The sequence below is a fragment of the Capra hircus genome, chromosome 4 (genome assembly GCF_001704415.2).
Source record: "Capra hircus breed San Clemente chromosome 4, ASM170441v1, whole genome shotgun sequence".
Lineage (NCBI taxonomy): Eukaryota > Metazoa > Chordata > Mammalia > Artiodactyla > Bovidae > Capra > Capra hircus.
The window spans coordinates 76287883-76312867 of NC_030811.1; the positions used below are offsets into that span (position 1 = coordinate 76287883).

General features: G+C 37.1%; 2 protein-coding genes across 2 annotated transcripts in view; one reads left to right on the forward strand and one right to left on the reverse strand.

Annotated features, from left to right (window-relative positions):
- Positions 1 to 24985, forward strand: part of CCDC146 (coiled-coil domain containing 146) — a 141608-nt gene that overhangs the window by 43906 nt on the left and 72717 nt on the right. The window lies entirely within an intron of this gene.
- Positions 8808 to 12628, reverse strand: FGL2 (fibrinogen like 2). The gene is made up of 2 exons (XM_005679098.3): positions 11855 to 12628; positions 8808 to 9691 (listed from the first exon to the last, which is right to left on the reverse strand). The coding sequence occupies exons 1-2, from the start codon at positions 12468 to 12470 to the stop codon at positions 8982 to 8984; spliced, it is 1326 nt and encodes a 441-aa protein (XP_005679155.1). The 5' UTR covers positions 12471 to 12628; the 3' UTR covers positions 8808 to 8981.

The following is a 24985-nucleotide window of genomic DNA, read 5'->3' on the forward strand; positions in this document are numbered from 1 at the left end:
TATTTGGAAAAAACCTTATTCAGAATACTTTAATAAGCACATAGGTTATTATTAATTATGAATGTACTGTGCTTAGCAGCTCAGTCGTGTCTGACTCTTTGCAACCCCATGGACTATAGCCAGGCTCCTCTGTCCATGGGGATTCTTCAGGCAAGAATACTGGAGTGGGCTGCCATTTCCTTCTCCAGGGGGTCTTCCTGACCCTCTATCTGCTGCTGGACCCAACCTAAGCAGAAACTTCCAGTCACATTCACTGATAACCATTCCATTGTAAGCCCTTTGAAAGCTATTAGAAATACAAGATCTAGGTTACGTCTGACTTGGAAAACTATCAGAAAATATTTGTGAAAAAAAAAAAAACAAGTTTTAAGATCACTAACGTCTCAAAAAGGAGTAAAACTAAGTCTCCTCTTAACTAAAGGTTTATAATCATAGCAAACTAGTGCTCTAATGATTTAAATTGTCCATACATGATTCCTCAAACTTGGGCATTACACTGCCGACAAAGAATGTTTTTTAGTCTGTAGCCTAGGTCATATTTCTTGTGCTACATACACATGTGTACACACACACATATATACCATATCCTGCATGAATGACAACCCTCCACCCTCAGAAGGCGGCGTCTCCCGGATGACGCACTGTGGAAGATCTCAGTATGGTATTCCTCCTCCCTTCGCTGTGAAATGACTGCTTAAGTCAAAAGCAACGACTTGTAGAAATCCACAGTAAAAGAAAGGCTTCTAAGACATCCAGTAAGCCAACAACAGTGTGGCTGATAGAAGCAAGAAAAAGCACATCCAAGTCTCCAATAATCCAGAGAAAGTATCTGTTCCACCAGGAATAAATCTCTGCCCTCTTCATAAGGAAGCTACCCTGGGACTTCACAAATGACACATTTACAGGGTGATCGGATGGGATGAACTGTGTTGGTTCCTCATCTCCAGCTTCTTCTCTGAAAGTCTTCACTTCACGTGCAGCTGTTTATTATGTTACTTCATCTAGTCCCAAGGATTCGTTACCAGCTAGATTTTGGCAACCTGCGTATCTTCCCTGAACATCACACTAATGTCCAAATGCCATCCTCTTGAATGTGTTATAGATCTGAACTTAAGATATTCAAAACTGCTGATCCCCGTCCCCTCCCCCACCACCCCCACATACACTTTCCAGACAGGGTCCCCCGGCAGTCTTCCCCATCTCAGTTAACAGCAGCTCTCTACTTCAATTGCTCAGACTAAAATACTGTAGTTTTCTATGATACCTCTAAATCTTTCCACTGTCCACACCTTTACCCTATCACTCTCCAAGTTTATTGCAAACACCATCAAGCTGGTGTTCATGCTTCACTCTTCTCTCCTAACTGTACTCTTCCCTCAGCTACAAGAAAGAAAGTGAAAGTCACTCAGTCGTGTCTGACTCTTTGCGACCCCATGGACTATACAGTCCATGGAATTCTCCAGGCCAGGATACTGGAGTGGTAGCTGTTCCCTTCTCTAGGGGATCTTCCCAATGGAGGGATCGAACCCAGGTCTCCCACATTGCAGGCAGATTCTTCACCAGCTGAGCCACCAGGGAAGCCCAGGAATACTGGAGTGGGTATCCTATCCCTTCTCCAGCAGATCTTCCTGACCCAGGAATTGAACCAGGGTCTCCTGCACTGCAGGTAGATTCTTTACCAGCTGAGCCACCAGGGAAGCCCAGCTATAAGAGTGACCCTTTTAAAACTGGATGAGATCATCTGCCTCCTGGAATCAAAACCTTTATGGCTCTTATCTACTCAAAAGGCAAAATCCTTATCATGACTCACATGAGTTGGCAGCCCCCGCCCGCATTTCTTATTTAAGCCCAATTCCCCAAGCTCTCTCTGATCTCATCTCCTAAGCCCCCTCCTCCGCAGACTGCCTGTTTTTGCAGGCTCCTTGCTGACTCTAAAATACACCAAGCGCTTTTCTACCTGATGTTCTGTTTGCTTGGAACATACTTCTCCCAGTTGTCTGTCTGGCTTGTTCTCCCTTATTTTTTATGTCTCTGATCAAATGTCACTTCCTCAAGGAGGTCTCCTCAGACCTCCCTATATAAAACAACACCGTCCCTCTGAAACTCATCTCTCTTGCCCTGCTTAATTTTTCATGGCACTTATCATATATTGTTTATTCATCTTCTCTGATTAAATATAAACTCCCCAAGTATACTGTTAGTCACTCAGTTGTGTCCGATTCTTTGTGACCCCACAGGCTGGAGCCCACTGGGCTCCTCTGTCCATGGAATTCTCCAGGCAAGAATACTGGAGTGGGTTGCCATTCCCTCTTCCAGGGGATCTTCCCAAACCAGGGATCAAACCCAGGTCTTTTGCATTGCACGCAGATTCTTTACTGTCTGAGCCACAGGAATTTTGTCTGTTTTAGTCATTGATATATCTTTGTCTTCCATGAAGACTGTCTAGCACATGGTAGACACTCAATAAATACTTTAAAAATGAATTACAAAAATCCACTCCAACATTTCTCTCTTCATAAGTTTTTTATTTCCAAGACATTTTTGACTTATCAACGTCAGTTAGTATTAGCTGCTATTGAATCAAGGTTTGTTTTAACTAACCAAACAATTAGAACCAAATACATCTGCTCAAACTAGCCTACTGAATACAGAGTTTCTGGTAAATATACCTCTGTCAATGAATTCAGTCACATATGAAATTCTGGTACTTTTTTCTTTCTTTCTTGGTCAAACAACCTCAAAATCAATCTTTATGTGTGTTCCCCAAATTTCTGCTGATATAAATTAGCCAAGTTGTATAAAAGCTTCTCGGGCAATTTGACTTTATAATTCTCAGGAGGGCATGACTTACCTTGGTTATTGATCTGGAGATGCTGAGGAGTGAGATGGAACAGCCTAAAGGAAGATTAACATCACTCCTTCAGAATCTGTTTTTGCTTTTATCAGCTATATACCCAGGAGTAGAATTGCTGGGTCATATGGTAGGTCTATTTGGCTGCATCAGTTTATATTCCCACCAATAGTACATAAGATTTCCCTTTTCTCCACATCCTTGCCAACATTCGTTATTTGTGTGTGTCTTTATTAATGGTTGTCATTCTGACAGGTATGAGGTGATATCTCATTGTGGTTTTGATTTGTATTTTCCTGATGATTAGCAAAATTGAGCATCTTTTCATGTGCCTGTTGGCCATCTGTATTTCCTCTTTGGAAAATGTCTATTCATTTTCTGCCCATTTTTCAACTGTGTTAGTGGGGTTTGTTTTTTTTATTGAGTTGTATAAACTGTTTATATATGTTGGATATTAAGCCCTATTTGGTCATATCATTTGCAAATATTTTCTCTCATTCAGTAGGTTGTCTTTTCATCTTGGTGATGGTTTCCTTTGCTGTGTAAAAGTTAAGTTTAATTAGGTCCCATTTGTTTATTTTTGCTTTTATTTTCGTTACTTTAGGAGACACATTCAAAAAATATTGCTGCAACTTTTGTCAAAGAGTATCCTGCCTATGTTTTCCTCTACAAGTGTATAGTCTTACATTTAGGTCTTTAATACATTTTGAGTTTAATTTTGTATATAGTGTTAGAGAATGTTCTAATTTCATTCATTTACATGTAGCTGTCAAGATAAATGAACCCCAATGTTTATAGCAACATTATTTACAATTGCCAAGATATGGAAGAAACCTAAGTATCCATCAATAGATGAATGGATAAAGAAATGTGTGGTATAGAAATACAATAGAATACTGTTCAGCCATTAAAATGAAAATTTGCCATTTTCAGAAACATGGACTTGGAAGGTATTATGCCAAGTGAAAAATGTCAGACAGAGAAAGACAAATACTTCATGATATCACCTATATGAGGGATTTAGAAAATACAACAAACTGGTGAATATAGCAAAAAGCAGACTCACAGACATAGAGAACACACCCGTCATTACCACTGGGGAAGGAAAAGGGGCAATATAGGGGTAGAAGACTGAAAGGTAAAAAGTATTGGGTATAAGATAGGCTGAAGGATGTATTGTACAACACAGGGAATATGGCCAATATTCTGTAATGACTGTAAAGGGAAAGTAACATCTAACAATTATATAAAAATCTTTTGAAAGATTATTCCCTCAGGAAAGAAAGCAACAGTGCCTTTAGCAAGAAAAACCTTATTAAATGTGGGGGCGGAACTGCTTGAAGGAGCAATGGAGGCTCAGTCACATTTAGGAATTCAGGGGTCTCTGAGTTCCCCAAGCACACCCCATTTCCCTCCTCACTTCTATTCTTACTTTCTACTCATCCCAATCAATAAACAGAAGAAACCTGACAAAGCTATCATTCAGTAAACATTACCATTTGGCAATGTGCAGAATGAAATTCAAGTCTGGATTTAGCCATCTCTGCTTGTTACCTCTGGAGAGAGGGAGGGGATTGGAACTGAAGGTGGTTTGCAAAGGAGTCTTTAGTCTAAGTGATGACTGTTTAAGAAATTAAAGCATTCATGCATTTTTTATGATTAAAATTAATTTCAAAATTGCAATACAAGTATGTAAAATGCTTTTTTTTCTTTAGGAACTCAGCCAAGTAGAACAATCATTGGCCTAGTAAAACTATCTTTCTCTGCATGATAATATACCCAGAAGCATGTTCCCAGAACCCCTTCTAAAAGTTTGCCATTGTTTTAAGTACCCAACCCTACAGTATATCTGATCCTGTCTTGCCATGTCCTCCCCTGAAGGCAATCACTGCTAACCTGTATTCACAGTCTCCTAAATGCTCAGATTTGATGCCACCCCTCCTTCCCCATCTATAACTCTGGCTTCTTTCGACTATAGCTCTGCATCTGTTGCAACATATTCATGAGCCACTTTGAGTAATAACACTCCTGTCTCAAGTTTCCTTTACATCTTAGTCAAACAGATTGATTCAGAGTAGAATGTAGACGATTATTGAATAATGTAATGGATAATACGGAATGTACAGGATGGTATAAAACCAATGGGAAGAGGCACCAACTCCCCCACCTTGATGTCATCAGAGAAGATTGCCCAGAAAAGATAATTATTTAGAAAGATGATAATGATGATAATACAGATGTATATTCTAGGTGCTTTATATACACTATCTCATTTAATCCTCTCAATAACTCTATCAGATTCTACTGTAACTCTTATTTTATAATTGAAGGAACAAAAAAAAAATTAGATTAGGTGATTTTGCTTGTGCTCACAGAGCTTGCAAATAATGGAGTTGAAATTCAAACTTAATTCTGGCTTCTGAGTCCCTGCTCTTAATCATGGATAATAAAACAAAACTCAGCGGGGGTTAAGGATGGCATTCTACCTAGACCAAGGGAACAACAACACAAAGTAATGAAAATATGAGAGAACAAGGTTTATTCTAGAACAAGGCATTCAGTATTGCAGGAGTGTGAATAGTGGCAGAAAGGAGAGGCAGAATTCAGTTAATGAAGGAGCTTATTTGCTGAATTTTATTGTTTAAAAAAAGGAGTTGTTAAAAGGTTTTAAGCGGGAAAATAACATGATCTGAATTTTTATATATATATATGTTTTTTTTTTTTTGCTGCACTGGTCAGCATGCTGGATCTTAATTCCCCAACCAGAGATCAAACCTGTGCCCCCTGCATTGGGAACATGCATCTTAACCACTGGACCACCAGGGATTGTACTTTTGAATCATTCCTCTGGCAGTGATATGGAGGACAGGTTGTAATAGATTCAAACTGAGGGCACAGATCACACTTAGGAGCATTATCCTAAGAGGATGTTGAGGGCTAACCCAGAGCAGCAACATGAATGATGGAAAAAAAAGGAGATGGGTTTAAATGCCACAAAAATGAAACCAAAACTTCCACATTTCAAATGTGTCAACAGTACTCAAGGAAAATAAGATAATGGTGTTCCTGTATTTGCCCCTGTCTTCCCGTTAATGAAATAGTTCTCATTAAAGTCGTCAGTGAGTCAAAGGTATTGTCTAATTAGGTAAACATTATGCAACTTTTCAACTAAGAGTAAATATATAGAAATTTTACAAACAATAGTACTTAATGTTTCCAAATTGAAGAAATAAATAGATGTGATGATTAAATCTTTTATTTTACAATGTTTTTAAGAGACATAAAACATGAACCTATTTTTATGTTTTATATAAACATAAAAACATTTCCTTTTATACATAAAGGAAAATAAGAATTCTAAACAAAGGCTTATCATGACACTATTATTCATCACTTTTTACCTTTAAACCTTCTACCCTTTCCTTGGGTAGACATTCAAAAATAAGGAGCAGCAAATTTGTTACTCAGATTTCTTTTGTCTTGTATATTTAAGCTCTTTATTTATTGGATAAATGTGTCATCATTTCATTTGGAGCATTACTACTTATCAGAAAAATTTGATTTTTTTTTTCTCAGTGATTAGTGAACCAATTCCATCTGGAATTTCTAAAGACCTAATCTTAGTCAATATTTTCAAAGTATGATAAAGCTCAGAAATAATTTGTTACCTCAGATAACAAATATTAGCTATTAAAATGGAACCAAGACAAGACTCTAAAATATTTGTTAGTAGTCAATCCATATTTGTGAACATTAGCTCATTATATTAGTGAATAGTTTTGCTAGGGCAAAAAACTCTCTCAAATAGAATCTATTCCCATCAATATGCTAAAGATTATAAAAATCTAAAATATATTTTATAAGTGACATGAACTGACTTCAAAAAGGAATTTCTATGTTATTGAATTTGTTATTAGAAAGGTACCATAAATATATAATAGAAAATAAAATTTTGATTATTTGAATAAGGTAGAAAGATAGGTTTTGTAGTATTTATGTAGATTAATGAATTATTTGCCAAATTCTCCTGAAATGATACCTGCATCCTATTAAAATCAATGGATAGTTGCTATGTAAGCTATTTTTTTTAGAACTGTATTTTTTAAGGAATCTATTTTTCATCTCAGAAATTTGCCTAAATTTATACACATGTTAGTAGTTACATATAGCAAGTAAAAATGCCTTTATCTGAAACATTATATTGTATAATATCAAAATCTTAGCCTTTTTGTAAAAAACAGAAAAGAGAGAGAAGTAAAGAATAAATTAGTTACAACATTTACACTTAGTATCCAATTGAGAGATATGAAGTCGTTGAAATCTACAATGATATCTTACATTTTGGTAATCACTTAATTCTATTTGCATTTTCCTTGTTTTGGCATTTTAATAATTATTAATAATAACGTAATCTTTCATTATGTTTGCTGAACTTTGCACATTATATATTTTTAAAAGAATGTCTTGCTTTTTGATTCAAATTATCTATAAAAAGGCAATACTTGAAAAATTAACTTCTTACCTAATGATGCTATTCTCAATTATTTTCAAATAATGGGTAAAGCTGCATTTATGTGAATTTATTTTGAAAACTTGGCTGTATAACTATGACTCACATACAGTATTGTATATTCTTCCAAATGTTATTCTAGAGCATTTTTAAAACATGCTGTAGAATACTGCTATTCTCTCTGAAATGATTCCCAATAGAGATATTTAACAAATTATTTTTATAATCCTTTAAATATGCATTTTAGAATTAATGAATTATAAGCATTCTAGCTACTTTTGTTAAAAAAAAACCAACTGTGTTTGAATCTTCTAATAGCAAAGTAAGCAATACACCAATTAGGGTTGAAATATATATTTGAACTACTCTTCTATATATTTAAAATTGAAATTTTTATAAATATGAAGATTTACCTATTTATCATATAAACTTAGCTTTGTGTAAAGTGAATCACTTAATAATATTAATGCTTTGGATCTAAAATTGGCTTTCAGAATGTTAGCCTCTAAATAAGTGCTTCATGCCTTAGCCACACCTACTTCTCCAAAAGGAAGTTTACCAGTAGTTTCACACAGCAGTGAGCAGTCTTAAATTAAAAACTATTATGCATTAGAGCAAAGGAAGATATTTTTTATATTAAAGCAGTTTTTACGCTCAAACATCTAAAGAGTTATAAAATATAAAAGAATTACCTTTAAATCATAGTCTTTAAGGTTAAATTAATTTTCTGAATGCTTTTTGGAGGGACATTATACTATCACATTTTAAAATATTTTCAATGATAAAATTTTACATTTCACAAACAGTACATGAGCAGGTTTAATTATATATATTTCTCCTTTCTTGGAAACTAAAATGCCATAAATGCTATAAATTGAGTAAATTTATCTCATAATGAGGAACAGGGTATTTGCTGCTGTTGCTGCTAAGTCGCTTCAGTCGTGTCTGACTCTGTGCGACCCCATAGATGGCAGCCCATTGGGCTCCACTGTCCCTGGGATTCTCCAGGCAAGAACACTGGAGTGGGTTGCCATTTCCTTGTCCAATGCATGAAAGTGAAAAGTGAAAGTGAAGTCACTCAGTCGTGTCTGACTCTTAGCGACCCCATGGACTGCAGCCTACCAGGCTCCTCCGTCCATGGGATTTTCCAGGCAAGAGTACTGGAGTGGGATGCCTTGCCTTCTCCGAACAGGGTATTTAGAGACAAATAAGTAATTATAGCCTGAAAAATATGTGTTTAAATCACTGTCAAAATAGAGGTCACTTGTGTAAAATCTACCCTGCTGAAAAAAACAATTATTTTTTAATTAGAGTGAGTAATATAAGTAATATAAAACTTTTTAAATAAGAGAAATTAAAAGAATTATAAGTCTAATGTGTGACTCTTAATATTACCAATTGCTTGCAAGTGTTTATTTGGATAACAGCAGAATAGTGACAAAGAACTTCTTTAAAAGGCATATTTTTCAGTTTTATTTCAAATGCTATGTGGCATAAGAACCCATTGCTCAGAGATAAATTTTAAGCCATGGAAAAGGAGTTTGAAACATATTCCAAAGTGCTGAAGGAATTAATTGCCTTATTGGGTAATGAATACCCAGAAGAATTAGCATTTGTGATTTATGGCTTAAAGTGCTTGGGTCTGATCATCATTTTGACTTCTTTGAAGGAGGACTTGTAACCACCAGGTTGTGCCTCACTTATGCCAGGCCAGGTACCCCAGAAAATCCCATTTCGGACACCTCTGTATTTTTGGTGATAATATTTGCCATTCAAGTTTGCAGAAAGACAGGCGTCAAACCACCAGCCTGAACTGTAGTAGAGCCCACAGTTCCCAGAGGGGTATCGATCATTGTCTCTATCCGGGGTGGTGAAAAACTTCAGGTCGTGGTTGTAATGTTTACTGAAACGTAAGGCATCTCCAGCTGTGCCATTATAGTTACCAACGTGTAGACGGTATTTGAGAAACTCGTTGGCCACATAAAAGTGATCATACAAGGCATAGAGTTTGACACCATTAAAGTCTTCAAGATCTATTCTTAGAATCATGTCCTTACTCTTAGTCAGAAGATGGATTTTATCGTTCCCCAGCCAAAATTCTCTTCTGAGGTTTCCAAAGCCTACTTTGTAGTCTTGCCATGTTCTGGTGAAGTTGGTGCTTCCATCAACACGTGCTTGCAGCACTGTCCAGCCTCCCGCCATGGTCTCCATGTCGCAGAAAACTTCGAAGCTACTGTTTCTGGGATCCGGTGTGACTCTATAGAGCTCACTGCTTCTTTTGCCTATAGTGTAGTATTCAGAGCAATCTTTATATATAAGATGTTGTTGAACTGAAGGAGTGGAAAAAGAAAGGCATTGGATTTTGTTAATAAAAACTAAGCATCTAAAGAATTCTTGATATGCACAAAAGCAGTTTGATAATTCAATCAACGGTGACAATGAAACCTTGCTCGGCTAAATTACTTGAACCTGTTTAGCAAATGCTTATTAAAGCCTCAGAACAATACCTTAATGTTATAAAGCAGGCAAAGTTCTCTAACACCCTCTTGGTTTAATAATATTGACAATATCAACAACTAATAACAATAAGAAATAAAAGTGATAGTTTTAGTAATTTAATGATATTTAGTGAGGGCTCTGCCTGTGTCTTAGAGATTCTGCCAAAGACTTGGTGACATTTTTACAGTTGATCTGCACGTGAACTTTATGATGTAGGTAGTATTACTAATCTACTGGTGAAAAAGGATATTTAGGCTCAAAAAGGATCAGTGGTTTGCTCAACTTCATAGGATCTTTAAATGGCAGAGCCAAGACAGAGCAAAGCTTGTCCTTGTAACCACTTCATTCCTTAGTCCTGAAACTCAGATGATTCCAACTCTCCTAGAATTGCAATCTATGCATGCAGAGGACTCACAGGCTTCTATTTCCTTTCACCTGAAGAGGCTGATATACTCCACTTTCAGGTCATTTTACAAGATTATCCCAAATGATTTATTAAAATTCTAAAATACAGCATTGATCAACATTTCCATTTATCTTACTTGCTTGACAAAGAAGCTCAAGTTAAAAAAAAACTTCACTAATATATGAATATTCTTATTCTGAATTTATTATCCAGGAAAATATTCAGCATTTCACATGTTTGGTTTTTAGAAGGAAACCATAGGTGATTACATTCAGGATAAATACAATAATCAAATAATGTGGCTCTGTAGGAACCACTAGAGATATTTACTCCAAAATAATTTTTACAAAAATCCTTACCAGATCAGGCAAGTTTAATACATTAATACAAGCCACTATGAGCCACAAATTATCTATTCATGTGTATTTAGAACTCAGAATATTCAGACAGTTCCCCAAAACTTTAGTAGAAAAATAGCAGAATCTTGTTCTTGTCATTACACTTTGTCATGCAGTACCAATCTAATGCACACCCAGGTATGCCACCTACGACATGAACCTCTGCCTTGCAATGTGCAGGGTCCGTTTAGATACAGGCTGCTGGGAGTATTAGCAACAGTAGTCCTTGAAACTCCCAAACACCTTCACTGGTTGATTCCCTGGGAGTGGAGCATGCATGAGGTGCTTCTTTCAAAGGAACGCGATCTCTGCCGCAGGCACCACACCCCTTCAATGTCACACTCATGCAGAGATGGCTTTCAGAAGACCATCAGCAAGGGTCCCAGGAGCTCATGTGGAAAACCAGGGTTTGGGGGAACCAGTGCCATAGCCAGCAGTTCTTGGACAGAGTGGGTAGTTAGGTTTGTGGTCTTTAACATGTATTTATTAAAGTTAATTCAAATAATCTGGATGGGGAGAATGGCTTCTACTACTATATGCTTGAATTCTAGTAGTAATAAGATATTCCTTTCCTTAGTAGCATGCCAAAACTCTGCATAAAATAGTTTTTGTGCCACTAGGTCTCAAAGTAAAAAGTTTTGCACACACATGAAACCTTATAACTATTTTTATCTGATCCATAAAATCTCCTATTTCCACTAGATGTTTGGGATTAATTGCAGATTACTTGCTAAAATCTTTCAAAGGTCTCTTGTTGCTGTATAAGGAGCAATCACCCAACTACAAAAAAAACTGATTTGCAAAGAACAGAGTACAACCACAAATACTGCCTTAACTCTATTGTTTTCAGATACTTCAGTGAACAGATAAGTAAGTTAAAGTCACTGAAACATTAAGACTTTCTCTCCACTTCTGTTTGTGTATAGCTCTGGTGTCAGCAAATAAGATCTTTAAAAGTGCTTTAAAATGGATACAGAACTCATTATGACATTTTTTGTAATTATGTCCTATCTCTTTTCTGTGATCACATTTAGAAAGATAATAGTTTCCCTTGTACTACCTTGATGAATAAAAGGCTTAACTTTTAATTTGCCCTTCATTTAACATAATTTCTCAGGTTAATGTTTATAGATCCTATTGAGTTATATAACATTCATCAACAAATGATAAGAAAACATTATTATACATACCTGGGAGTGATTGTATTTGTTCTTGCCTGGGACACTTAGATGAACACTTGCCATCCAAACTATTGACAACAAATGTGAGGTTTGCCACTTTGCTATCAACATAATGTTCTATGTTGTTCATATTTACAAGATTCAGCTTCTCCAGGCGACCCTGAAGCACATCGATCTCCTCCTTGGCATTCTTAAGGTCAGAGGACAGTTTGTTCACCTCGCTCTCTAATTCTCTCACTCTGCTGTCCCCAGTTTCTCCTGGGGCTCCTGCGCCTGGTAACAGCAATCCATTTCTTCCTGGGTCTCGATTGTCATCAGCCTGCAGTTTGCAGTCTTGGCAAGTCTTCTTCAAGCTATTTACAATTTCCTTGAGATTCTGAACTTCTTTGAACACCTCCTCGATCCTGCTGAACTGCTTGGGGAGCTGAATAGTCAGCGGGGGCAGGTTCACCTGGTAGGGACATTCGCCTTCCTCCTCACATCTCCCTCTGCTTTCTAATCTCACCCGGCAGGCATTCTGGGCTGCTTCATCTTTAATTTCTTCTGTTTCATTGTTTGCCACAACCAAAAAACCATATGTAGCAAGGACAGTTGAGCTCAGCCAGCACCAGTTCGCCAGCTTCATCTTTGCAGTGGCGCTCACTCACCCCAGCAGGGAAGGGTGCCGGGCTGGAGCTGTTTTAAGAGCGGCCAGCTGCCGGCCTGAGTCAGGCTTTCTGTGTTCTCAGGAAAGGGCGGGAGCTCTTTGCATCACAAGTCTCAGAAACGCGGAGGAAGAAACTGTCCTCATCAAACTCAGTTTGCCAAAAACTGTTATTTATTTTCGATCAAAATCATCCTCTTTGGAATTCCTGCAGCTAGTCAGATGCACATATTCAACAAGTTTCACTTTCATTGTTTATTTTATGAAGCACAAGAAAATAATTGTACTTGGAGTAAATCATTTCATGACACTTAACTCCCCAGTGGGGAAAATAGTTTTTAGAGATAAAATTGAATGTGCTAGCTATCTAGATTGTGTGAAGGACAGAAATGTTACTAAAATGGATATGGTTCTTTTTTCTTTTTGGAATAAGCCATCGCAAAACCTGTAGTTTTCTTCACATTGGGCTTTCAGGTGAAATCTCAAGCACTTAAACACAATTTTAAATATAATAAAGCTCAACTTTCTGACTCTTGCAGTAGGCTTTTGTTTAATCTATTTGAAAAGAGAAGAAACCCAGACAAGAAAAAAAGTTCTGCTTTCTCTCTCTTTGACCATCACACAGTGTAGGAGAAATGTCCAAATGATGAAAACTCTTTATAAGGTACATCACTGTCTTTAATCAAAACCAGCAGCCTCCTCCTTTGCCCTCTGGCAGTTTTGTGACTGTGCTGTCCTTCCACAACCACCCAAGTGAATCTGTGAACTAGTCCCATCTGTGCTCCGCTCCTTCTTTGTCTCGAGCATCTTTGCCTTCCCTTCCTCCTGGCAGCCCTGCCAGTCCCAGCTCTGTGCTTTCTGCCTCCACAGTGGGCCCTCCACTTGGTCTCCATGCCACTTACTATGTGACTACTTTGCCCCAAACATGTCTGCATTCCTGACTTTTCAAACTTTTTTTGCCACAGTTTTCAAACTTTTCTCCTGGGAGGTTGAGGGCAAGAAGTGGGAACAGCTTTTATTGGAGAAACCACTTCCTTTTAATTTGTTTTATATATTGGCATCTCATACAAGATTTCTTATTGGTGGTAGTGGTGGCTTAGTTGCTAAATTGTGTCTGACTCTTTTGCAACCCCATGTACTGCCAGGCTCCTCTGTCCATGGGAATTCCCAAGCAAGAATGCTGGAGTGGGTTGCTATTCCCATGCACAGAGGAGCCTGGCAGGCTACACTCCTTGGGGTCACAAAGAGTCAGGTATGACTTAGCGACTAAAAGAAGATTTATTTTTAAAGGATTTTATGGCTTTAAAAATCATTTCAAAATTATGGCTAAAAATCTAAATTCTTACTATTATCACTTGCAGTACTCTGTAATCTGTCTCTTATTTATTTCTTTAACCTGATTTCCTATTCTTTTTCTATATGCTCCTTCATCCCAGCCAAACTCTCCTATTCAACCTAACTATTCATGTTCTCTAAATGTGTCGGGTTCACTTTACTCTTGCAAACTGTATTTATTCCTGAATACTCAGGAGACCTAGATTCTACCTCTGAATCTACCTTTTATTGGATCTATCATTAGCTTTGCTGGATCTTGGTTCCTGTAACTGTGAAGGAGGGGTTTGGCTATTCTTCCCTCATACAGGAATGATAGTTAGAAACACCTTGAGTACTGGAGTGCTGAAGGAAAAATGCAGTGTATAAAATGTAACATTCTTTCCAAACAAATTTGACAAACATGTTATACACACTTAGGTCTCATTTTCCTCCATCTTCTTCCAGCTTTTTAAAAAATTAAGCTTGTTTTTCTCTTTATTCCATTTAATATATTCAAATAAATTTTAGATACACTCTTAACTTTTTGACTAAAATATATATATTTCATCTCCTAATTTCATTTCTCTCTCCTCACCTACTTTCAAGCTGTGACACTCCCTTATTATAAGGGGAGAAATAAATGAATGATTAGGGAATTTTAAAAAATGATGATAATATAAATAATAGATTAAAATATCTTAAAAAGTGGAAATACATAGGAACAATGTTGAGTTTAAGGTACATTATTAAATGCCTTTGACTGAATTGACTATAAATCCACATGTTTAGGGACTTCCCTGGTGGTACAGTGGCTAAGACTCCACACTCCCAACACAGGGTGCCTAGGTTCGATCCCTAGTCAGGGAACGAAGATCCTGTGCACTGCAACTAACACCTGGCACAGCTGGGTTTAATAAGTATATATTTTTTTAATCCACACATTTAGTCAGTCAAGTCCAGTCAAGTATTTATTAAAGATCTGTATACTCAGATTTGTATATTCCAAGCATTAAGATATGTATACTAGAGCATATAAAAGATGGATCCCCCCATCCTATATCAACTGAGCATCCCATACATGCAAGACACTATTCCAGGCACTTAGGCTGCAGACATCAAACATAAATCCCCTTTTCCTTCTTAGGAAGGAGTATTGAGGACTTTGCATTTTGTTCATGTTGAACTTTCAAGTGAAATCTTAAGCACTTTTAAGCTTTTCTAAATCTAACAAAAGTAAAGCTTTCTTGCTCTTGCATTGGGCTTTTGTTTCATCCCTGTGAATCAGGGATTTGCTTTCCAGGCACTGCTATTGATTCTTGGGACCTGCAAACCCCACCTAGCCAAAGGCCAGTGTTATAGTTTCACCTAAAATGTTTGGGAACTGGCTCCAGTCCCTTCAGGACCATAGAAAATACCCAAAATAAAGGCAGAAAATTGCTTTATTAATCATTTTTTGACATTAATAGGTGGGATTCTGAGTTCTTACTTTTAAAAGATTATTGTTCACTTACCATGGGCAGACACTGACTACCGCATAAAAGAGGCTCAACCTAGCTAGTAAATTTATAGCCCATGGGGGCAGAGAGTTTGCTACAGTTGTTCAAGAAGCTTTCACAAATACTGTCTCACTACATCCTCCCATCCACACAATTACTTCCTGCATGTGCAGATGAGCAGAGAAAGAGTTCAAAGAAATAAATGATTTGCCTATAGTTTCACACTTTTTAAGGGACGGTGTATTAAAAAGAGACATTACTTTGCCAACAAAGGTCCGTATAATCAAAGCTATGGTTTTTCCAGTAGTCATGTATGGATGTGATAGTTGGACCATAAAGACGGCTGAGTGCCAAAGAATTGATGCTTTTGAACTGTGGTGTTGGAGAAGACTTTTGAGAGTCCCTTGGACATCAAGGAGATCAAACCAGGAAATCAGTCCTAAATATTCATTGGAAGGACTGATGCTAAAGCTGAAGCGGCAATACTTTGGACACCTGGTGCGAAGAGCCGACTCACTAGAAAAGAGCCTGATGCTGGGAGGGATTGAAGGCAAGAGGAGAAGGGGACGACAGAGGATGAGATGGTTGGATAGCATCATCAACTCAATGGACATAAGTTTGAGCAAGGTTCAGGGGATGGTGAAGGACAGGGAAGCCCGGCGTGCTTCAGTCCACGGGGTCGCAAATAGTCAGACACTACTGAACAACAACAACAAGCAACAGAGCTGGAATTTGAACCTGGTCTGATTCCAAAGTTCCTGTCTTTTCTCCTATGCCATCCTGTCATGTGGGGGGCAGGGAGATAATACTGGAAAGGAATACTGGTACCATGTTGTGGAGAGCCTGGTACTTAAATCACTGCTTAGATAAGTGGGGACTCACTGAAAGTTTTGAGCAAAGGAATAATTTAATCAGTTATGCATTTGAGAGAAGTTAATCATTGAAACTGTAGGTGCATTGGAAAGAGAAAGATTAGGTAAGGAGAGCAGTTTAGAAGCCATTTAAATAGTCCAAGTCATTGTTTCCCAAAGTGTGTTTTCTGGAATGTGAGTGACTAGATGTTGATAAATGTTGTATCAAAATAGAGTTCCAGGACAAGTGGATCTTAAAATTATCAGTCATTTGCTAGCGCGCATTATAGCTGGCCCAAAGCTAAATAATATATGCTGCATTTTAGAGATTATGATTGATAATGGGAATCTTTTTTTTTTCTTTAGCACAACTTTTAAGAATGAATCTTCTGCTAAAAACCAGTAGGAAATGTTATTGCACATGAAAGATGGCATGATGGCAGAAGGAGTGGTGAAGGGGTAGCAGCTACGTGTGTGCGTGTGTGTGTGTGTGTGTGTGTGTGTTTAGTCCCTAAGTTGTGTCTAGCTCTTTGTGACCTCATGGACTGTAGCTTGCCTCTGTCCCTCCTGTCCATGGGATTTCTCAGGCAAGAATACTAGAGTGGGTTGCCATTTCCTTCTCCAGGGGATCTTCCCAACTCAGGGATAGAACCTGTGTCTCTGAGTCTCCTACATTGGCAGGCAGATTCTTTACCACTGAGCCACCTGGGAAGCAGCTATTTTTAGCAAAGAGTAATAGAAGCTACAGAATCTGATAAGGGATGAAAAATGGAAGGAGAGGAAGAGTTGAGAAAGCACATGAAATACAACTTCAACTGAAGTTAAATAATGTTATGGCAATAAGTCGAGAGGCAGCAGTAAGCTGGGGAGACTGTAGCAGTGATATTTCTGTTTTGAATAGAGTGACAAGACACAAAGTAGAAATACCTAATACACAGTTGAATATCTAAGTATTACAAACAATACAAAATGGAAATGGATGTCAATTTGAAACCATGGGAACCAAAAGGATTGTAAAATATCAGAACCAGAAGAGTACAGTGTCACAAAGACCAGGGGAGAGGGTTTCAAGGAGTTAGCCATCAAATGACCAAAAACTTTAAGAGCTGACTTCCTGTCCTCAACTTGCACAAAATTCCCACCCTCTGACCTTGATTCTCTGTCTTCTCCCTCTTGCTAGGAAACCATTCTGGACTTTCTCATGCTCAGCCTGTCCTGACTCCTAGAGTCATCTACTGATGATGGCAGTCAGAACCTTCCATCCACTCTCAACATAAAACTGACACATTACGCCCACTTGTTTTTCAGATCTAAACAAATTAACACCAATATACGTTGGAATTTTAAAGTAGTAAGCTATGTTTTTATAAAAGTGAAAAGTGCTTTCATCAGTCGATGCTCACAACATATTCAAACTTCTTTTCTTTTTTTATGCAAAGTATATTCAAAAGGGATCTGCATTTACTGTATCTGGATCAGATTCCAAAAGCACATTTTCATTTCCCTTAATACAGTTTATTTTTAAATAAAGAAACCCTTTATGTTTCTATTTTTATCAAAGGGGGTAAGTAAATTTAATAATTATTATTTTTGTTATGGTGAGATCCCTTTGTTGATATTACACCTATTAATTTAACATATTTGTAGTTTCTGACTCATTAAATGGTTCTTTAGGGAGTGCATGCTTTTGTGATAAATATTAATACTTTCACTTTTTAAACTACTTGAATTGAAATGTCAACAATAAATACTGTTTATCTTAATACTCCTTAAAGGTTCATTGTATATCTCATGGTTCATTGTATATCTCATTTAAACAAAAGCCTGATTTCAGCAATCCACAGAGAGATCAAGAATTGCCTGATTCTGGTTAAAGCTAGAATAACAGTTGGTAGGTTCTTTGTTATGTCTTGCAAGTACTTCACACTAGCATAGATGAAGCGATTTAGACTAGGAATCCCTCCAGCATGGACCTACCATGAAAGATCCACTATGTGGGTCCTTAGAGGGGTTCTGGATCAACAGAAATAACCAAAGGTCCACTCTTTATAAGACTACAGAACATATAATCACTTGATGTACTAATAGCCTGTCTTCAGGGGGTATCCAGGGATTCTCAGATTAGAATTTTATGAAACTGGAATATTCCATGGGAGTCTTGGAATGTCCATCTGCCAATACCTTATCAACAAAATCTCTTTACTGTGTATCCCACACCAAGAAGGGGATCATGAGGATCCAAGATGTCCATGGGGTGTGGCATCTAATTTTGCTGTCATTTTTCTAAATTTCCAGAGACTTAAAAATCTTCATATAACCAATGAGGAAACAAAATATATTTTTGTATCTTATATTAGAGATTGATCTTGAGTTTCCTTTTATATTCCTCAAATCACTGCGGATGGTGACTGCAGCCATAAAATTAAAAGACACGTACTCCTTGGAAGGAAAGTTATGACCAAATTAGACAGCATATTAAAAAGCAGAGACATTACTTTGCCAACAAGGTCCATCTAGTCAAGGCTATGGTTTTTCCAGTAGTCATGTATGGATGAGAGTTGGACTATAAAGAAAGCTGAGCGCAAAAGAATTGATGCTTTTGGACTGTGGTGTTGGAGAAGACTCTTGAGAGTCCCTTGGACTGCAAGGAGATCCAGCCAGTCCATTCTGAAGGAAATCAGTCCTGGGTGTTCATTGGAAGGACTGATGTTGAAGCTGAAACTCCAATACTTTGGCCACCTGATGCGAAGAGCTGACTCATTTGAAAAGACCCTGATGCTGGGAAAGATTGAGGGCAGGAGGAGAATGGGACGGCAGAGGATGAGATGGCTGGATGGCATCACCAACTCGATGCACTTGGGTTTGGGTGGACTCCGGGAATTGGTGATAGACAGGGAAGCCTGGTGTGCTGTGGTTCATGGGGTTGCAAAGAATCAGACACAACTGAGCGACTGAACTGAACTGAACTGAAGGAGGAAATCATTAAAAAAATGAAATTGTGTTTTCTGTGTGTCTTCCCATTGTTTCTCATAATTTATGGTAGTTATATTTTCTAAAGTCACCACAAACACTGAATTAGCAAATACCAAACCCATTGCTCCTAGGGGAAATATAGGGTTAGGTCTCTATGAGCCTCTTTGGTCATAATATTTTTGCCAACTGATCAATATATAACCTTATTTTAAATGTTTCTGTTTAAAGACATCTTATTTAACATATATTATTAATTCATTAACACAGAATTCATGACCAAGAGAACAATAATTCATGACTGAAGGAAGCTTTTCTAACCCATGTATTTTCTCCTTAAAGTATATCACAACTTTCTTGCACTGAGGAACACTTGATAGCACCTCAAAACTATGCTCAGGGGCCATTTTAAATAGTGAAAACATCAATTAAAAAAAAAAAAACATACACAAACATGTTGAAAAACATGGCACTTAGACCACAGAAAGAACACTTTTTTACAGTATGAGAGCTGAAACAAGACAACAGTGTTGAGCTTAGCTGGGAATGTACGTGTTGGGCAACTCAAACTTTTCACGGCCCTGCACGTGTCTGCAAATGGTTCCCAAAGCCCACAGGTATTATCTTCGGGTTGCAAATAAATTCTAATAAGTAAGCAAATTTGCAAACACACAGTACGTGAATAATTAAGATTCACTGTATATTGTTACAAAATCCAAGGCTTTAAATTCTTGGAAATGTCTATATAGCCATTTCAAGTTAAGGGTTAATTTGGTTTTATCTGTTTTATCACTTGTGTTCCTTAGGGTATTATTTGTTTTGTTTTTACTAGGTATTTACAAATAATATATAAATATGAATTTATATGATATATAACATATTCAGTTCAGTTCAGTCACTCAGTTGTGTCCGACTTTCTGCGACTCCATGAATCGCAGCACGCTAAGCCTCCCTGTCCATCACCAACTCCTGGAGCTTACTCAAACTCATGTCCATCGAGTCAGTGATGCCATCCAGCCATCTCATCCTCTGTCATCCCCTTCTCCTGCCCCCAATCCCTCCCAGCATCCAGGTCTTTTCCAATGAGTCAACTCTTTGCATGAGGTGGCCAAAGTATTGGAATTTCAGCTTCAGCATCAGTCCTTACATATGTCTAATTATATTTTATATAACTATATATAATATCATGCAATATCATTTATATTATATAGTTATATAAATTTAAACTGAATAATAAAATTTAGCTTAGGAATTTATTTCAGTTCATTCATAAATATAGTGTGCATCTTAAACAATTAAATTTTATGGAAAAGCAAAACTGTTAAACTAATTCCATGCCACTTGTATAATTTCATGTTGAACGTATATCTTTTGAATGCTTGTTCTTTATTTTCTTCAAAACTTGTTTTTAAAAGACTCAAGTTTATCTTACGAAATACATCTCATGTATGAATTCTCAATAAATGTTCATTTTAAGCTGATTTCCACTGTGCTAGTAACTAAAGAAAATTTATGAAATGGAGTAAATGTAGTAATTTAATAGTAAACATTTGAACACAGCGATGACATATCATCCAAGTTCTTCTAAGTAAATCTTTTTAAACATGATTCAAACCATAGCATTCTGAGATATAGTCTATCTTACTGAGTTTCTTTCTCTGCTGTTGGCTTGATGTTATCTATGATTTCAGTCATATCCTATTGTTTGAAGTGAAAAATTCAGAGTATAGGAAACCATTTCTTGATCATTATCAACAAATGTAAAATTGCTTGGCCCTTCTTTTGCTTATTTTAAAATGTCCACCATTATTTACCACAGCTTCCTCTGCTTGTGTATTTATTTCAATCATGTTTACATGTATAAATGATATGGCATGTGTTTTGATACTTTATATATACATTAAAGCTCAGCTTTAACAATTGTTGCACAAAAAGATGACAAAATAGATGCATAAGTTGTGGTCAGTTCTGGTATAAACATAGGCTTAAAGTAAGTTTCCATTTTTACTACCATCATCACCTTAAAAACATCATGACATGACAGGGTGAAAAGAGCCTTAGGGTGGTAGTCCAGAAACCCATGATCTTACTGAGCAAACTCCCACTTTCTTGTCACTTTTTCTCATCTGTAATATGAAGTCAGATTAGAGAGCTCAAGGTCCTTTTCAGGTGTAATAGTTTATGACTAAATGTTATTAATTAGAAGCCATGTAATAGCAAAGAAAGTTATAAGTGCAGATGGTCCTTTGATTAAATCATTAATTCCGATGGAAAATTATAAAGATCTACTTCATTTCAGTTATTCCTCCATTCAATGAGTCCTTATTTTCCATTTATTGAGTCGTGCTCAGTACTAACCCTGGGGATGACAAAAGTGAAAAAACAGACCCATTTCTCACTTCGCGGAGCTTTAAGCTGCAAAGTAGTTCAAACCAGAGCCAGCCTTGGGCCAAGACAGCATGTTTGGCCTTAGAGAGGGGGTCAGTAAGCATAGCTCACTGAGGTCTTTTGCACCCCTCAACTCCCTCCCTCAATGCCATGGCGTTGGCCTCTCCCTTCCCTAACTCTGAAAATAGCCACTTTTAGAGTCATTCTTTTCAGATGAGACCACAAAGATTGCACAGTGTCTGTATATAATGATGGCTATGTTGGATATACACTGCCTGGCAGAGAAGAGAACTTTCTCTTTTCTTTATTAGGCTTATTTCTCTGCGTCTTAACCCACTTCCATAACTGCTACCACTCCAAAATGATCCATATACAAAGCAGAGAAAAACAAGTGTTTGGAATGAAAGGGATTTTAAAAAGAAAACCATATTTTATACAAACAGCATGTATAGCTTCCCTAGGTCTAAATTTTACCTTAGTAAGCATGTGCATGCTAAGTTGCTTCAGTAATGTCCGACCCTTTGGGACCCTATGGGCTGTAGCCCACCAGGCTCCTCTCTCTATGGGGTTCTCCAGGCACAAATACTGGAGTGGGTTGTGTTTCATGCCCTCCTCCAGGGGATCTTCCCAACCTAGGGACTGAACCTGCGTCTCTTATGTCGCCAGCATTGGCAGGTGGTTCTTTACCACTAGTGCCACCTGAGAAGCCCTAATGAGCATAGGGTTTATTAATTCAGTAAAGTATGGATTCTGCAGAATGCACAGAATAAAGATACACTTGTAGCACTGAAAATATAAGCGCATAGAAGGTAAACATATTAAAACTTTTTGCTTTTATATATGCTGTTTTCCCTATTTTGTCCCTCCTGTTTTATCTTTGATTCTGCATTATGAAACAGTAGGGGCATGGAGGAAGAAGAAGTTGTTCTTTAGCAACTACAAGCATGTGGATTGGGGGGTTTTACTTTTCTTTTTTCTAAGGCAAGACCCAGAAGAGGGGTTTAGCCTGACTTGGAGAATCTAGGCTGAGTTTAAGTTGCTCTTCCTCCCTGCTCCACAGCTAGCTAACATCTTCTGCTTATTATGTGGCCCATATTCTCTAATTTTCCTGCTAATTCCCACCCAAACACAGAAAACAGAAATATAGTGCAGAGGAAGGTAGTGGACCCCAGAGAGATGAAGGTGGTGGGATAAAGATGACAAAGAAACAAAGAAAAGAGACTTAAGGGGGAAAGAGGGAGAGAAATTGAATTATGGTGGGGTCTGTACCAGAGTATTTTGTTTAAAGAAGATATTAAGTCCATATGTAAAGCTAATTTTATAGGATTTCTTTTCCCGAATGGATATTGAGAGAACAAAGTTAGAGGACATGACTGCATTCAAGCATTAGGGCATCAAAGATAAATGCTTTATCCATCATTTTGACAGTGGTCAGTTGTGTTAATAATTGCTTCAGATTGTATTATTACATTGATATAAATGAAGTTAAATAAACTTTTAGGACATAGAAGTTCCAAACAGCTTTACTTTACAAACAATGTAAATTTTTAGCCAACATACCCAATTTCCAATGTTTATTGGAGTTTTACTGTGGAGCTATTTGCTTTCATAACAATTAATTCACTGTGATTTCTTGAATTTTTCATATTTTAAAATACCAGTACTATAGCAAACAGAATAATAACATTATCAGGTGTAAGTTGAATATACTAGATATGTATTCCAGTAATTATTATAAAATATCTAAACCAAACTGCATTTAGTTTAGTAAATGAACTTTAATGTTAAACAACTATTTCACACTTTTCTAGTGCTGTAAAACTTCAGGAAATGACATTACATGTTATCAAGACCAGCCACTTCATTTTACAGATGAGCAAGGAGGCCTCAAAACAACTAAATGTCCTGCCCACGCCTGACCAAGGCTGCTGAAGTCTCCCAATTCCACACCATCTACTCTAAATTGATCTCTACAGTACCCTTAATTTGTAGCTAGACTATAAAAACATGCTACAAAAATAAAGTCCACCCATATTAAAACTTTCCTAGTTAAATGCTTCTGGGGTTTTAGAAAGCAATAGTTTCCTTATATTTCAAAATAACTGGGAGTTACCAAATGAGCTATTCACATGTCTTGCTATATGATTCAATTTCTCTTACACTTTTATGTGTATATTACATATACATATGTACTTAATCCATAATCCATTGCTACAGTATTTAATTATATAAAACTTAATCCATTGCTATAATTTTCCATCTGTTTTTTATGCTTGTTTGTGTTGTTTGGCTTAGAATATAAGTTCTTAGAATAATAATTTTTTAAAGACATCTTATCCCTCACCTGGCCCAGAGCTACATTCTAGAAGACATGTGAAAAAAAATTTTTTTTAATCTCTTTTCATAGAAAAATTTTCTGATTATAAATGTAATGCTGTTCATTATTCTAAAAATTAGAAAATACAGAAATTCTCAGGAAGCAATAAAAATCTCAAACAACCTAACCTTATACATAAAAGAACTAGAACCTTACATCTAAAGGAACAAAACCCAAAGTCAGTAAGAGAAAAGAACTCATAAAGATGAGAGCATAAATAAGTGAAATGGAGACTTAAAAAATAGAAAAGATCAAGGAAACTAATAGTTCTTTGAAAAGATAAACAAAATTGATAAACCTTTAGCCAGACTCATCAAGAAAAAAAGGGGGCCTCAAACAATAAAATCAGGAATGAAAAAGGAGAACCAATACCAGGACATACAGAGAAGCAGTAGTGATTACTAAGAACAATTATATACCAATGAAGTGGGCAGCCGAGCAGAAATAGAGGAATTCCTATAAATGTACAGTCTACCAAGACTGAAGTAGGGAGAAATAGAAAATATGACCAGACCAGTTAGAAGTAATGCAGTTGAAATAATAATTTAAAAACTCCCAGCAGGACTTCCCTGGCAATTCAGGGAACATGGGTTTGATCCCTGGTCCAGGAAGATTCCACATGCCACAGAGCAACTAAGCCAGTGCGCCACAGCTCCTGAGCCTGCACTCCAAGACCCACAAGCCACGGCTCCTGAGCCCAGGTGCCACAATTACTAAAGCCCAGGCCCTAGAGCCTGTGCTCCGCAACAGGAGAAGCCCCCACAATGAGCAGCTCACACACTGCAACAAAGAGCAGCCCCCCACTTGCTGCAACTAGAGAAAGCCTGAGAACAGCAACAAAGACTCAGTACAACCATAAATAAATAAATAAATAATTTTTTTAAAAAACCTCCCGAGAAACAAAAGTCCAGGACCACTTGGCTTCACAGGTGAAGTATACCAAATATTTAGAGATGAGTTAACACCTATCCTTCTCAAACTGTCCCTAATTATTACAGAGGAAGGAACACTTCCAACTCATTATACAGTGCCAGCATCATCCTGAAACAAAATTCCCACAAAGATAAGAAAATTACACAAAAATCATGCAAAAAGAATATT

What these genes read in the sequence shown, in the direction of transcription:
- FGL2 (XM_005679098.3), bottom strand. Translation starts at nt 12,470, where the DNA reads ATGAAGCTGGCGAACTGGTGCTGGCTGAGCTCAACTGTCCTTGCTACA. An exon ending in ACAAATACAATCACTCCCAG is followed by an intron (nt 9,692 to 11,854) that starts GTATGTATAATA and finishes CCACTCCTTCAG; the next exon opens with TTCAACAACATCTTATATAT.